Source organism: Lagopus leucura, unplaced genomic scaffold (genome assembly GCF_019238085.1).
Source record: "Lagopus leucura isolate 7727_CA_CO unplaced genomic scaffold, USGS_WTPT01 Super-Scaffold_100159, whole genome shotgun sequence".
NCBI classification, from domain to species: domain Eukaryota; kingdom Metazoa; phylum Chordata; class Aves; order Galliformes; family Phasianidae; genus Lagopus; species Lagopus leucura.
In genome coordinates, this window is record NW_024962335.1 from 22,463,660 (window position 1) to 22,480,284 (window position 16,625).

At 40.1% G+C, this 16,625-nt stretch overlaps 1 protein-coding gene across 8 annotated transcripts in view; it reads left to right on the top strand.

The window, feature by feature from the left end:
* The window catches only part of WNK1 (WNK lysine deficient protein kinase 1), a 97,177-nt gene that overhangs the window by 74,089 nt on the left and 6,463 nt on the right, over window positions 1-16,625 (top strand). For 5 of the 8 annotated variants that reach the window (XM_042889912.1, XM_042889913.1, XM_042889919.1 and 2 more), the window contains 9 exons: window positions 207-1,636; window positions 4,787-4,870; window positions 8,281-8,367; window positions 9,069-9,138; window positions 10,557-10,639; window positions 11,157-11,794; window positions 12,720-12,922; window positions 14,173-14,367; window positions 15,613-15,684. In XM_042889912.1, the coding sequence (XP_042745846.1) occupies window positions 207-1,636; window positions 4,787-4,870; window positions 8,281-8,367; window positions 9,069-9,138; window positions 10,557-10,639; window positions 11,157-11,794; window positions 12,720-12,922; window positions 14,173-14,367; window positions 15,613-15,684 (2,862 nt within the window). Of the gene's footprint in view, window positions 1-206; window positions 1,637-4,786; window positions 4,871-8,280; window positions 8,368-9,068; window positions 9,139-10,556; window positions 10,640-11,156; window positions 11,795-12,719; window positions 12,923-14,172; window positions 14,368-15,612; window positions 15,706-16,625 lie in introns of all 8 variants that reach the window. The other 3 variants (XM_042889916.1, XM_042889914.1, XM_042889915.1) reach the window with 3 other exon arrangements.

Here is a 16,625-nt window from a genome sequence, read left to right on the forward strand (position 1 = left end):
CTTGCAGGAGAAAATGTTGATGTCCTGCCTGCAAAAGTCTTGAAACCTTAATTCCACATTTTCAATGTGTGCCTGGATTTATCTTTTTTTTTTTTTTTTTTTTTTTTAAATGATGCTAGGAAGTTAACTTTGTCTAAGTTTATCGATAGGAGGTAGTACTGTAATGAACTTTCCAAGATGGACTGATATTTTTCGTGTTCTTTCAGTTGCTGCATCTCCACTACATGGTCCTGGAATGAATCTCTCCCACTCTGCATCATCGCTGAGCTTACAACAAGCTTTCTCTGAGATTGGGCATGGTCAAATGACAGAAGGACCTAGTACAGCTCCTCCAGTGTTTAATCAAACAATACCACCATTTCCACCTGTGCTTTCTACCATGGCAGGCAGTGGTGCACCTCCTGCATCTGTAGCTGCTCCTTCAATATCTGTTCCTTCTAGCACAGGTGTTTCTCTTCCAAGTTCTGTTACTTTGCCTTCAGAAAATGCAGCTGTTGGAGTTGCACTAAGTGCAAGTGTGCCAAGTTCTGTTTCTCCACCTCCGGCCTCACAATCCGGGCAGCAGCTGTCTGGTGGTGTGGCTTCCAGTGTGAGCGCCCCTGCTTCTTTCTCCTTAACTATCACATCCCAGCCTGCTCAGCCAGTAACTGGAGACATTACCCCTAGCATCAGCACACCAGCTTCTTTGGCACTATCTGCTACCCAGGTTCCTGGTGTCACTGGTCTTGGTGTTGTTGCACCAGCTGTGACATCTCAATCTACTCCTCAAATTGTAAGTAGTTTGGCAGCACCGCAGACATCTGTTGCCCTGTCTCAGGCTCAGAATGTGTCTTTGCAGCTTCCTCAGCTTACCAGTAGTGGCTCTGTCTCCAGTCTGGCAGAAACAACAGTTGTAAGTGCTCCACAATCACTACCTGAGAGTGGGCAGTCCGCAGATAAATCACAGCCCTCCAGTGCAGCTGGCTTATCGCTACCAATCTCTGCACCTTTATCATCCTCTGTAGCAACAAGTTTGTGTGGTTCGGTCACTCAGCCAGTGATACATCCCTTACTCATCCCATCAGCAGTTACATCAACACCTGTCCTATCCCAGATTCCAGGTGCAACACCTGTGTTGCCCCAGGTTCCCTTACCTGGTGTCTTACCACAGCCAGTTACTAATTTGCCTGCAGTACAGCAAACATTGATACACAGCCAGCCCCAACCAGCTCCATTACCCAATCAACCTCATATTCACTGTCTGGAGGCTGACGCTGATGCTCAGTCCAAAGCACCTGGCATTGATGATATAAAGACCCTGGAAGAAAAGCTACGGTCTCTCTTCAGTGAACATGGTAACGTGGGAGCAGCACATCCATCAGTATCTCTGGAGACGTCACTGATCATGGAAACTACTGTTATTCCTGGGATCCCAACCACTGTTCTTGCACCAACTAAACCCCTGACATCCGTTAGCACTTGTATACCTCCGAGCAGTTTGCCTCTTGGACCAGCTGGCTTGCCAGTGCTGACACCAGTCGCCACGCCTGGGCAAGTGATCACCCCAGTAAGCTATATTTCAGCACCAAGCAGCGTTGCAACAGCAGTAGTGAAACCAGGGACCTCTCCCTCGAAGCCTCCTCTTAGCAGGGTACCGGTAAGAAATGCAATGTTTATATGGATATTCAATTGTCTTATAGAATAAGTCAATAGACTTCTTGAACAGAATCTATTTTTTAAAGCAAAAATATTCAGGCAAAGGTGTCTTTGGTTATAATATTGGAAGGAAATGTTTATCTTCTGGGTGTTTTCTTTTTTTTTTTTTTTCTTTTTTTTCAAGAGGGTTTTTCTTTGGTCCGTACTGAAATGAGCATCCAATTCTATACTGTGTGTCTGAGAACTCTCTAGTGTCGCTGTTCCTTTTTCATACTCCTAAACTACAAAGAGTGAAGCAACTGTGGCTTGTCTTTATTAGTGTTTTTTAAAATAGAAGTTTGGGAGCCTTGCTTAAAATAGCCTTTTATCCATAATTGTTAAAATGAGCCAGGATCATTTTATGTTTCACAAACTAGTCTTGATTGCAGTTTGGCTTTTTATCATTAGCCCTTTCCTTGACAGTAGGGATGAACTAAACTGAATTTTTTAAGAATCCTTCAGATTACATGGTGTCTCTGTTCAGAGAAGCAAGGCAAATGGGGAAAAATAAAAATTAAGGTTTCTTACCTTGCCCAAGGGTGAATAAATTAAGAATTTCCAAGAATCAGAACTCTACCATGTGCCTCCATGAGCCAGACTAACATTGTTACTTTCCCAGTCCTTTTCCCAAAAGCAAAGAGATAGATGGGGTATAACTATGGTACCATTCCTGTGTGTAGATACTTTTCTTAAATCAAACCAGGTATGATCAGCACGAGAACGGATAGAATATTTTAATCAATTTGACATACAATGAGGAGGTTACAGCTAATTGGAAAAACGTGTTAGGCTAACGTGAAGCTTGAGGCCTGAGGGAATGTCATAACTGTTATAGCAATAACTTTTGAGGATTTCCACAGCCTCTGCAGATTTCTCCTTATTTCACTTGTTCTTATAGTTTTCTAGGAATTCCTTCCCATTTGTTTTGTTCTCAGCTATGCTATTCTCAGCTGTATTCATATTGTTTCCCTACTTTGAGTTTTCTTCGCTGAAAGTCAAGTAAAACATACTGATGCCACTGAGGGTATAAATCTCTCTCGTGTGTTATGCATTGACTTCTAAATCCACCTCTGACAGGACCACATTGAAGTAAAGTTAATGGGGAAGAAAAAGATGGAGAGGTAAAGGGAATGAATGCAGCAAAGATTCTGGAGATTCTTTACTGTTTTTTTTTCATTCAAACACCCAGCAGATATTGCAAATGATATTTTTTCCTCTCACATAGTGCGCAGCACTAGAATTGTAAGTAATTCAACAACTTGGACTCAGCAGTTACTTTTTGAGCCCAGTGAGGCACTTCTTTCCATTTTAGATTGTATTCAGTTGCAAAGTAAACAATTTCTGCCACTTCAGCAGGAAAGTGTGTCAAGGAAGCTGGGGAAGAAACTTAGATGCAGGGCCATTCGTTTATATTGAAATAGAGCTGAGAATTAAAGAAGGATCAGAAACTTGTAAAAACTAGCTAATGATTTAGGAATAATTGGAGCAGGTAGAAACTTGCAAAGTGGAAATCTATAATTACAAGTGCTTGGATTTAAATGGAATAAATGTTTGGGATTTTTGCTGTCTGTTGTAGGGAAAAATATCTGCTCTTTGAATTCTTTGCTTCTAAATTCTTCTGTGTTTTTTCGAATTTCATTTTCACTTTGTGTCATTTTTGAGCTTCTAGAGTTTAATGCTTTATTTTTCTGGGGTTTACTGCACTGTAGGAGAAAGAGATGTTTTGTTTGCAGTCAACTTGTTAACCTGAATACTTTTGACTTGTATTATGAATGTATTTAAAGTGTATTTTGCCTCTTATTTATAAACTAAAGGATGAATTTACCACAGCTTAGTAAGTCACCATGCATCAGAACCAGTAATGTCCGTGTATATGATCTCAGCACACAGAAAAACTGCAGTAATGCAACTTGGCTTAGTTCCTGCCGCAACATTTTGGGAACAAGAGATAATTGTGTCCAGTATCTTCTCTGGTCAGTTATTACTGCAATCTGAACTATTAGTTAAGCTGTGATAACATTGATAGAACTGGTTCTGCTTTTTGAAGACCACAGTAGGATTTTGGGCCAGTTACACACATCCAATGGTGTTCACTGTCATAGAGGGAAGCCAGGTGACTAATGCTGTAACTCATAGGACTGTCCTATGTTTCTGAAACTTCAGGAGTTGTGGTCAAGCCTCAAGGTTACAGCTGAGAATAAGACTTGCAAATTGTGTAATGGGTCACTTAATTCCTAGGAGTTCCCACTTCCCTAACAATGGAAATAACTAACTGGAATGTACTGTCTGACCTTGCTGGGAGGCTTTGATCCCTCATTCTAACCTTTCCAGTTTCTCTAACTCCTACCACATAACCTGGATGACCTGCCCCTATCTGATTGCATGGCCTAGTCATCTTCTGTGGGTGCGCAACACCCTTCAGGTTAATTAAAAACAAAAAACAAACAAACAAAAAGAACCAACAATGAAAAAACCAGAACAGCTCTGGAAATTGGTGTAAGAAGTTGATAAATACCATTTTCAACAAGTGGAGACGTCTTCAGGCATGACTTTCTCTGTTCAAGTATCCATTTCTTGGAGCTGTTTGCCAGAGGCACATGGCCTGGTGTTGTTAATGAGCCATTAAAATAGATCTGTTGTGAGGAGGTTGAGTGCACTCTTGCACTTTTTAATAAATGAAGCCTCTTGGAAATTTAGCTTTTTTATTATTATTTTTTTTTAATTTATTTAAGAAATATTGCTGTGGCATTTCTTGCAGACTTGAAAAGAAAGTAACTGAGTTGCTATGCTCATAGACAGAGCATCTTCCTTAAAATGGAAATTGTGACTACTCGATCTGGATCCAAACAATAAAAGCAAAAAACTAAACAACTAAAACAAAAGAAGCAAAACAAAGCCTCCACAGAACAGCAACAAAACAACTGACAAACAGCCACCTACTTTCATTGTTGCTGAACTCCACAAAGATTCTCTGCTGACTTTCCAGGAAGGAAGTCTCCACAGAAAAAACACAGAGGCCTCTGTCATAGGGCATGATTGACCATAACTTTGTATCTGATCCTTCGGTTGTTCTGTGTCTGATGGACTCGCGTTTCCTCTTGGTTGTCCATAGGTGCTACCAGTAGGTTCTGAACTTCCAGCTGGCACTCCGTCCAGTGAGCCGCTGCCACCTTTTCCAGGACCTTCACTAACTCAGGTGCTACACGAGTCAGCAGATTTTATCTGCCTCTTTTTCTTTCAAAGGGCATGTTTCGATTAAACTCTCCATTGCATGTTATTAATGTCTGTTTTTCTTGTCTTTTGGCATAGTAACCCCTTGTGTGTAAACGTAGCCGTGGGCAGAGTTGCTTCAGCACTGTAGATTTAGCTTGTCCTTTGGGCTGCTCTACTCAATGTCTGAAATACAGGAACAGTAATTCAGGCTTGAAGTTATTCAGTATTTCAATCTGAACAGTAGAGGTTTTTGTAAAAATGTAACACAGGTGAGTTTTCTTCATACAATGAAAAGTTACAGGAGCAAAGTAGCTCTTCATCGAAGCGGTACATACCACAATTAATTGTTAACATTAATACAGATCTACTGGCTTTCAGAGTTCTTGGTTAATTTTTTTCCTGTGGTTACTACGAGACTCTAATTTCGACAGATTTTCAGTTTTGTAAAAGGTCTGTGATGCTCCTAATCCTAAACAGGAGTTGAAATATAACAGTGGCTTCACCTTGTTCAATTTCTGTTGTGTGTGCAGCAGTTAGCTTGCATGTTCTATATGTGAGTTGGACAGGTGATCAGTTCAAGATCATAGAGGTTAAAACTGCCTTCACTTCGATTTTTTTAAGAAACAGAGCAAATGTAGAAGAAAAATGAGACAAAATTGTTTTATGGATCTTCTAAATGCTATGCAGTGAAATGTAAGATGGAAACATTATGGTTCAATATACCAAGAACAGCTGAAAAAATAACTAGGCAAAACCCATGAGATTTTTGAGATGAAAGTATGGTGCTTCTGAAGGAATTATATTAGATACATAAAGATATATTTTTTAGAATAATATTCAAATGTCCTTGGGATAGAATTGGCCTTAGTTTTTTTTTTTTTATTCAAACCTGTATAGACATTATGGTTGAAAAGGTGCCTACATGAGGCTCAGAGTAATTTTCTTTTGAAAGTGACACTACCTGTGTATGTGTACTTTTCATAATATTCACCTCTTCCATCTGTGGCTTTGGTCTGCGGAAAATACACTTGGAATACGTCTAAATCTACATTTTTACTGTCTTTTCGTAGAAAGGAATTATTCATTTAAGACTTAACTATAATTTTAAAGCACTGCCAATATAATAGCTACAGTATGAAGACTTGTACTAACTAGCTTCCTGGCTGGACTTCTTTTGGATTTCTGACCACAGAATTTTAGTGCTGACTGTGAGCTAACCTTGATAAAGTTCTGCTTCTTGACACTCTGGTAACAGTCTCGCTCTCATCTCTTGAAACAGTGCTCTTGAATTCAAGTTTCACTTATGGAAGTGCTGACATTTAAAATGACCTGTAAAAGGTCGTTTTATTCTTTGCAAGCTGTTCCTTTGTTGGGCTTTACAATAGCCTGTGAGAACTTTTCAGTCTGAAAGGATTTAAATTGACTGTTACACAAAGGGATAATGGAAGAAAATTGTAAATAATTTAAACTCTGCTAAGGCAAGTTTGCTTAATGAGCTGTCATGACTTCCATTAATTCTACAGCTAAAACTGTAAAAATAGAATTATATATATTTGGATGCTAATCTTCAAAGATTCTTTTTGAGCAGGATTTCCTTTTGTCTCTCAAATGGGAGGAATGTAGTAATACCTGGTTCCAAAGGCATGAAAGGAGTTGAGCAGCAAGGCGTGGTAGCAGCTTTTATTTTGGTTATGGCATTAATAGACCCTTTTTCCATTTTACAGTTTTTTATCCTCCAACACTGCCTGAGCAGAAGCTGCGTTTATTCAGTGATTTCTCTGGGTACCCCAATAGATGTCATTTTTCTAGGGAATCTCTCAGACAAGTTTGCATAGGATCTAGAATAGAGGTTAGAATGGAAACAGTCTAATAAGCCAGAATTACAAGATGCTGAAAGTTGGCATCTCGTCTTGACTGTTCTTATTCTACTACCTTCTCAGTCCTTGTAATGGAGCAAATGCAAGTTAGTAATAGTAATACATCCAGACTCAGTGAGCTCTTGCAGATGGCCTTTGTATTCAGAGCTGCTCCTAGGTTTTCTTTTTTCTAAGAAGTATGTTTAAATCTTTGAAAGTGATAAGAATACATCCATTATTTAGGAAGTATTATGCGATGTGAAAAGGCAGAAATTTGTGCTCTGCATGCGCGAAAACAGAGTTGGAGTATTGCTCATTACTTGTATCATGGAAAGGAGAGTGCCACTGTATTTGCTTTTACTTGCTGCTTTCTGGTAGGCTGAACATGATTCATTAGGAATGGGTATGTTCTGGCTCCAAACTGAGCAAGAAGCTAGTTGTCTTATGCGGAGTTGTGAGATAGTGTTAACAAGCAGAATCTTTTCCTCCAGCTGCTGGAACCTGTAGTTTTTTTTTAATACTGTTCAGCCAGTTCTTTTGAAATATGATTTTCTGAAAGAGGGGAGAGATGCCAATTTGGTGATAATTCATCTGTAATCACCAACAGTGGTAGCAAATGGATCTGGAAACAATTAAAATGAGTCACGTTAAGTTCGTACTAGTTCAGGTCATCGCTTAGAACTGGTTATCTTGGTAATCATTTTCCCCCAAACTCAACGCAGCGTTAACCACTGGTGTGGTTCATCCTACAGCACTACTGCTAACGGCTTTCTTCTGTTTACTGTGGATGTTTCTATGAGGATTTGTGGTATAGAAAAGGCCAAAATACAGCTCTCTGGTTTGTCACTTGCAAACAGCTTACCTAATTTCACCTCTCATTTGAACTCTAAAACCTGCCTTGGTGTGTGAGACAAAATGGGAGAAGATTGATTGGATCGAATCTAGATAACTGCTAAGAGCCTTTGCTGCTGTCGTATAATACGGACTGGAAAATTATTGGCTTGTCTTAGAATAGATGGATTTGTCTTCCTTTCTGGTTCTGTCAGTAGCTCATTAAGCAACATTTTTTCCTTTGTACAAGTTTCATAGCAAGCAGTCCAACTGCATATCATCCCAAGACCAGTTTTTGGATAATCTGTTCCTCAGTTTTTGAAAGTATGGGCATGTTTCTCTCTTTTTTTTTTTTTGTGAGTTTTCTTAGTCATAACAAGTTTGTGTAATCCTTGTAGACCAAAGACTGTAGAACCTGGAGACTTAGACTGTCTTTACACAATTCTCAAGGGTGGGAATGCAAACTTTGTGAAAAATGGATGTTTCAGTTAATGTTTCTTTTCTGCTTATCCAAATGTGTTGCTTAAATTGTTTTCAGCCTTCCTGTGTTGCACATGTTAAATGTAAGCACGTAGCAAGGGAAAGACAGAAATATAAAAACAGTGCTGACTGCTTTAAATTTTAGTATTAAATGCGGCTGTAGTTTTAGAAATGTGTGTATTTTTCTTGAGCTGGGGCAGCTGTTTACTGTTTCCTCTCTCATCAGTCCCAGCAGCCACTGGAAGATCTGGATGCTAAGCTGAGGAGAACCCTTAGTCCAGAGACCGTTCCAGTGACATCAGCTCCTGCCTGTGTACGTTTGCAATACTGACAAATAGTAGTCTCAAGTAACCAGTGTTTTCTCAAGTTCATGCACTTAAGTCACTGCCTTTAATATCACTGCACGAGTCCGTAGGCTTCTAATTAAAAACAGAGAGTCATCTTACAGTGTGTGGGACAGAGCCAAGCGAAATGGAGGAAGTATGTAGGTTGCAATAGATACTGTATATCCTGAGGCTAGTTCTGGGATTAATTCTTAACCCATCTTTTTTGGCAAAGCCATTAATATCACGGAACTAAAATGGGAAGTGATTATGAAACAAGGGAAAAGAAGGTGCTAAACTAGCACTATGTGGGAAGTCAGTCGTAATTTAGGAGAGATGTTTAAAGCGTAGGTTTCAATTCTTAAGAGTCTATTGAAATATTGATATAAAAAGATGATAGAAAAGGATGATAGTGATTAACATTGATCTCCAAGTGACTATTTGTGCATTACTTCTGCAGAGTAAAAGGGGAGGTTCTGCTGGTAGTCTTGTGTTGCAAGGCATGCAAAATCTGTTGCTGATGTTGCTTGCTTTGGAGATGAAGAGATCTTCTGTTAGTCCTGTAATGGATCGTTTGTTAGACCTGATGGAATTAAAAAATCCTGTTACATGCACTATGGTAGATTACTTGGAGTTGAATCAAACTGCTGATTCTGATTATTTTTATTTTATTTCCCTCCTGAACTTCTAGTCTGTGCCCTCAGTAGCATCTACAGCAGTTACTGGTCTGGTGTCCACAGCAGCACAGCCTCTAAAAGATGGTAAGACAGCCGTTGTTATTTCGGATGATTTCTTAGCACAGAGATTTAATGCAAAACTGAAACAGGTTAGCAACTTGTAAGGATATAACCTCTTCTAATAAGTCATACAGTGACAATTCCTTAGGAATTGTTGCAGTTTTTAGTAACTAAACTGACATTTTCAACTGTAGACCAAGAGATGGGAATGGAACATGCATATTACAGTAACTCTGTATGTAGAGCTGACTGAAATGATAAATTAAACCTTGTAAAGAATCTTCATTATGCTTCTAAGGTACAAATTCATAATTTGAAAGGACTGCTTCCTGTCTCTTGTGATATTCTTGATAGCAATTGTAAAACCTTTCCATTTTGTGTTGTCATGCTGCATTCTGTATTTAGGATATCTCTCCTTAATTGGAGTATTTAATTTCTATTTAGATAAAAAAGGGTGGGGGCCAAACTTAAAGAAACAGTAAGAAAAAAGGACTGTTTTCTGAACAGTGCTGGGGTAACTGAAACTGAAATTTGAATGATAAATGGCTTTCAATACTAAATGAGTTTAATTGTTAGGGCTGCAGGAGTAGGGGTGCAACCAAACAACCCACACTTCAAGAATAGCCTGAGACTTAACAATCAGTATTCCCTTACTCATTGCAATTTAAAAAATGCTTGTTTTTAAAAGAAACTGTTAATTTGCTACTAAAATTATTTCTAATTTATTTAGCAAACAACATTTAGATTGCAAGTGCAATGACAAAACTTTAAAAGCTAATAAAGCCAACAGAAAAATAAAATAGTCCCTTTCTGGTGTGCTTGATAGATAACTACGTCATTAAGCTCCTTTTCCTATTAGAAAATGAGTTCCTTTGCCTGTTAATTTTAGGTAGTAAAAGTAAGCAAAGTGAAAAGTTGCTGAATAAACCCAACAAGCTGTCCAACAGAATTAGTTTAAAAATAGAATGTTATTTTTCAGCTTTGTAACCTTATACTGCTAGTGCATACAATAATAAAATCAGGAGCTACCATCTAAGGATCCAGCTCTGAAGGCTTCATGCAGCCCTGAGTAAATGTTTATACCGTTTCTTAAATGTACCACTTTTCTGTTATCAAGAAATTGCCTCCAGCATTTGAAATTCACGTAGTCACCATGGGTGTGGAATTGAAATATGCTATTGCTTAGATAAATTTCATTTGTTTTTTATTTTTGGCTACTTCACATCCTTGCTTGAAATCAAAGTGTACTTTTTTATCACAATATAAAAGTACATTTCTGGCAAGTCTACTGCACAACAGAACTTTGTAGAAAAACAATTTTAAAATTTTAGTTTGGTATTATACATGGCAGAGCTGAGAAAGGAGATCAGGTTCCGTAAATCCAAAGGCATGCTAACTTTCTTCTCAATCCCATTCTCCTTTATTTGTTTGGTCTTTTTTAGCTTCAGCATCGTATGGTGGAGAAAGCAGTGGTATGGCTTCCACAACAACAGGAGCTGGCGTTCTTAAGATGGGACGGTTTCAGGTAGGCTCTGGGGGGACCTTATAGCAGCCTTCCAGGACCTGAAGGGGTCTACAGGAAAGCTGGGAGGGAGTTTTGATAAGGGCAGGTAGTGATAGGATGAGGAGAAAGGGCTTTAAACTGGAAGAGAGAGGATTTAGACTACATATCAGGAAGAAATTCTTTTCTGGGAGAGTGATGAAACACTGGAACTGGTTGCCCAGAGAGGTTGTGGATCCCCCACTCTAAGGAAGCATTCAAGGCCAGCCTGGATGGGGCTTTGAGCAACCTGGTCTAGAGGGAGGTGTTCCTGCCCATAAGAGGGGGGTTGGAACAGGATGATCTTAAAGGTCCCTTCCAACACAAATCATTCTATGATTCCATGTTAAACTGATTTGGATGTTCATAGAAAATCCTCACCAAGCAACTAGTGAGCAACTAGTTGTTTTCCCCCCTCATATGATTCTGCTATGTAATGTAAATACGTGCATCATGTTAAGGAAGAACTTAGAAGGTCTGTATGATTGCATTTCTGTTGTAGGTATCTGTGGCAGTGGATGATGTGCTGAAAGAGAGTGACAAACCTGAGACTAAGCCGCTGCAATTTGAAACCACCTCCTCTGATTCCTCCCCTCTTTCTGGGAGCAGTCCAGAGAGCACCCTGGTAAAGCAGGCTGGAGGGCGGAAAAGCGAGGCTGTGGCACATGGCATTCCTCAGCCAGTTCCTGTGCTGCAGTTGCCAGTAGATGATGGTCAGCCTACTAAGGTTGGACGCTTCCAGGTAACAACAACAACAGATCAAGTGGGGCGCTTCTCAGTGTCAAAGACTCAGGATGAGGTCACCTGTGCAGAGAGAGAGCCAATGACTCTCCCTCTCTCTGTGGACTTGGAACAAGTTGCTTCTTCAGCTGCAGCCCCTAGGAAAGAGTTGGAGTCGAGGCAGTCCCCACATATGAACGGTCCGTCCTCTGAACCAGAGGCTGCTTTCTTGAGTGGAATGGCTAAGGATCTGGATGATGGCTCAGCGAGTCCAGACTCCCTCCAGGCCACAGCGTCAAAGATCAGCCTCCCTGTTCAGAGTCTTAGCAACTCGTTCAATTCTTCCTACATGAGCAGTGACAACGAGTCGGATATTGAAGATGAAGACTTGAAATTGGAACTCCGTCGATTACGGGAGAAGTAAGGCTTTTTCCTTCCCTTGTGCATGTGTGAAATGTGTAGCAAAGGCTTAATATGGATTTCATTTCATTTCCTCTGGACTTCACTTTTCACAAAGGAAAAGTGTCAGGACCCACTGTCAGTGTTTACATGGGAAATAAAATTATTTAGTGGAAAAGTAATACATAATGATCCCAAACAACAGGTATGTGCACTTGGTATGTTAATTTTCTAATCTGTAATCTCAGTGTGTGTGTTCAAATACAGATTGCCACGCTGTGGATAAATCTATGTAGATGTACAGAAGTTTAGGCATATCTCTGAAATTTAGTAGATAGTGGAAATATTGTTGTCTGTCTTGAAAATGGCAGTCAACTTTGCATTTCTAGTAAGTGATTCTGGTGTTCTCCACTTCCTGGAGAATCCCTGTTGATTTAGAAGAAAATTGAGAAGTCAAAGAATGTGACTTAATATTGAACTTATATTGAAAACTGACTTTTTAGGACAGCTGGCAACTGCTCTGAAAAAAATGCTTCAGTATGAATGTTGAAGCCTCCAATGCCTGTGTTCTAGCTATTCCTATAGCATTTATGATGCTATAAAACAGTGTTCTAGCTATTCCTATAGCATTTATGATGAATGATTTGATTGGTTTGTTTGCTGTGTGTTCTTGTTTATGCATATGTTTATTCTGGTTTTGAGATTACAACGCTGGAAACTTTGTGTTGGAATTCCTCGTCATTTTTAGACAGAATGGAAAAAAACGAGCATTTTGCCATATGTATTCAGTGATTGCTTGTGGAAGGGATTTATTTCATCTGCTCTTAAATGTTTATGGGATTTTGACCAAACAAGCTGGTCAAGCTTGACTGGAGGGGAGGGATTGTTACATGTACTACAGTTATGTGCGTACAGTTTTGTAAGTGATGCTCTTGCAACTTGTTAGGCACCTTAAAGAGATCCAGGAGCTGCAGAGTCGCCAGAAGCAGGAGATTGAATCACTCTACACAAAACTAGGAAAGGTCCCACCTGCAGTCATTATTCCCCCTGCTGCACCCCTTTCAGGAAGGAGGAGACGACCCACGAAAGGAAAAAGCAGCAAATCCAGTCGTAGCAGCTCCCAGGGAAATAAGAGTCCACAGCTGTCAGGTAAGGCTTTCTCACTTTTTTTTTTAATAAATAAGATAGAACTGACAAAGTGCTACCAGTCACTGCCAGACTGATACGATTCTTCTGCTACAACTTGCTCTCCTGCACTCCCTACTCCAAGCTCCTTCACTGCCTGGACTACAAAGTCATTTAAGTTGCTTTTGCTAGTTGATAGTCTTGCCTTTTGCAATTTACTTAAACTATATTACATTGTTTTGTAAGAGCAGTTTAAAAGTGTGGGTATGGGTTGTTTTGTTTTGGTTTTGTTTGTTTTGTTTTGGTTTGGTTTGTCTTTTTGAGATTAGTGATAGGGCTATAAGAGGACTGGGAATCAATCCAGAGTGAAAAGTATAAATTTACAAAGGGAATTTTTTTTTCCCCATAAAATCATAGAATCCTTAGAGTTGGAAGAGACCTTTAAAGGCCATCTAGTCCAACTCCCCTGCGATGAACAGGGACGCCACAGCTGAATCAGGTTGCCCAGGGCCTGATCCAGCCTCGCCTCAAAAGTCTCCAGGAATGGGGCATCAACTACTCTTGTTTTCTCCTGAAAATGGTTTTATAGAATGGGAGTGGTATCTTCATCCATCTTCAAAAATGATTTTTCGTACTTAAGAGCACTTAAGCATGGTATTGCCAGAAATCAAAGTCACAACTGATGGATGTTAAAGTAGTGAAGTTTTAGGGAGTGACAGTTCTTTGTACTTCGCCAATTAAGACGATTTCAGTTATCAAGGCTTCATTTCTCATTAAGACAATTTTTATAATAAATTGAAAAATAGTTCTGTGTCTGACTGACCTGGGTGTCATGGGTTATCTATCTGTAGATGTCACTCAAATCCTGCCCGTAAGCGGAAATATTTGTTTTACACTCTGACTTTGGCAGCTCCATGTCGTGTATGAGGGTCTGTATCCAGTTGCACTGTGCTCACTTCTGGTTTATTATATGATAGAGGAACTCTGTGTGAGCATGTGACAGTGAGTTCCCTTAAGATTGAAGTAAAGAAAAATTATTTTAGTCTTAATACTTTCTAATGTGCTGGTGTAGTCCTTCCCCTGCCTCTCTCTCACCTGGAATTGTCAAGTCCAGAGGATGAATATACTTCCCCACCCCTGCACTTTTCTCCATTGCTAGCATAATAACTCAGTCATACGTTTTGCTGTTCTCCATTGGGTGCACTGAAAAAAAGCTCAGAAAATGACACGGGGAAGCTGAAAGGTTCATTGTTTTGCCTTCATTCCTTCTCCAGGCAATTTGTCAGCTCAGAGTGCACCATCAGTCTTGCCCCCACAACAGACTCTTCATCCTCCTGGTAGTGTGCCAGAGGCTGGACAGAACCATTTGTTACAGCCCCTCAAACCTTCACCTTCCAGCGAAAACCTCTACTCTGCCTTTACCAGTGATGGTGCCCTTTCAGTACCAAGCCTTTCTGCGCCAGGCCAAGGTAAGACTTCAGATGGATTTAGTGTCAAGTCTTGCACCTTTACTGCTGGTGAAAGAATCTACTTGATGCCACTTGATGTTTAATACACGTCATAAAGTAGACAGGGAATTCGACCCCAATGCATGCAAACTGAAAAGGGTGAATGTTTTGCAACTACATTTCTAGCTTCTCACATAAACAGAAGGTGCCAGGAACGTTAAAATAATATATAGCATGTGGCCCTGTCTAATGAAAACACCAAGGAGAACACAAGAGAATGCAGTGTGGTGGTGGCAAGCAATATTCTTCTGACCTGAGAGAAGGTGGTGTTGGCTGAAAGGGTGAGGAAACAAAGGAGAGAGGTAGAGGAAAGGTGGGTTCAAATGTGAGATTAAGGATGAGGCAGAATAGCTTTGTTGATAATAGGTAATTGAAATGGTAGGAAAATTTCAGAAGACTCACTCTTTCTTGAATTTGAAACTGCTGTGGCTGTTTCTGTTGAAAATTTTTTGGCAATAAAAGGAGAAGAATTAAGGAGTTAAGGAGTTATCCTGGACAGCAGCATAGGAGGATGGAATGGTGTAGGAATAAAATGTTCATTTTACTCAAGTTGTGGACTGCTTAGGTAGTGTCAGGTCATCTCTCACTCAGCCCTGATCTATTTTGGAGGGAGGACGTTTTTCCTTGTCAGTTGCTCAGGAGATGATAGTTTGATTCGTTTGCTTCTATGAAAGTAGTTGCTTCAGTTTTTTTATGCGTTATCATCTTTTTGAAAAGCTTTACCATAGACTGATTAAATGCATCAAATGAAACAAATATTACTGCTGAATTTGGAGAAGTACAAACGGAAAACAGCAATCGACTTTCTGAAAGAATTTTGGGAGGAATTTTCCGTAGAGATTTTTGTGTTGAACTGCTCAAGTATTTTGGAGCTACTTGCACCTCCTTGTATCTAGAGTTGTGCAGTATCTTCTACAATCAGACGCTTTTGCTGGCGTTTGGCTTTCCTACCAATGGAAACCCCATTGCTGGGTTATAAACCGGAGGTTAACACAGCAAACTTGGCCTCATGTCCGCTGTATTGAAGGCGAGTCTCTTCACTCCGTATGTTGTCTGCATACTCTGTGGTCTGCTCTTGGAAGCTTACTCTTGTGTGCCATGTTAATGCATTTCACCCTTCCAACCTCAAGTTGCTAACATCTTGTAGTGGTGTTCTGTCTCTTTTCCTCTCCTTTCTCTGTTCTTCCCGTTTTTGTTTTCTCACAGGCTGTGCGAAGTTTAACTGTGCATCTGAGAGAGTGACGTTCAAGCCTGGTGGCAGGAGGACCCGATTTCTGAGTACGCCCTGCTTGGCTCTTTGTGTGTAACACCTTTACTCCTTCCTTGTCTTTTTTGTTTTGTCTTTTTGTTTTCTTCTGCTGCTTGGATCTGTTTCATGCAGCCCATCCTCATGTGCCGCCTTGTATTCCCTTCCATTCCATGGCTAGGCTGAGTTGCTCTTAGCATACCTTTGGAAGTTTGGGTTCTCGTGTTAGGTATTCTGTTTTTAAACTGTTTTAACAAACACTGATTTCTCTAAGCTTTTGGTGGAAACTTTTCTGGGCAGGTCAGTGAAATGGCAGAAATTGAGGTTGGCTTGCCAGATGTAGTACACTGGGCCTTTTCTTTTGGCCTGCTTATTAATTACGCTTCAGTATATGTTAGCTGCCATGAGACTTGCAGGGGAACTATTCTTTCCTTCAGAAACAGTGAGGAAGATTTGTTTCCCAAATTGTTCCTTTGTTGGGCACTGTTGTAACTGATGGTGGAGGGGATGTGTTGCTTCCTTCCAGCAGTGTGCTTGCTGTGCAAGTTGGGTGTTTATGCATGCTGTCAGCACCAGTGCTGATCACAGTGCAGAGCATTGATGCCACCTGTAGGCAGTTAACATTGACTTTTTGTGTTCATTCGCAGATGGAGAGTAAAAGATTGAAACTTAAAAATAGTTACAGAATATTTTCAGGTCAACTCAAATGGGCCACAGATTTAGAAGCTCTTAGTGTGAATCAGAGTCAGATTAAATATGATGCACACATAGCAGTGCAGGTGGGGAAATGGCCATCTTCAGACATTCTGTCAACCCTTGCAAGTTACCTTGCAGCCTTTCTCAACATCTTTTCACTGGTGCTTACACTACGCCAGATTAAAAAAGAGAGCCTCAAACTTCTGATGTGATTGTCTGAACTAACAGTGTGCTTGAGCTGAGGCTGCTGCTGCTGCAATGCTTCTTTTTTTTTGGG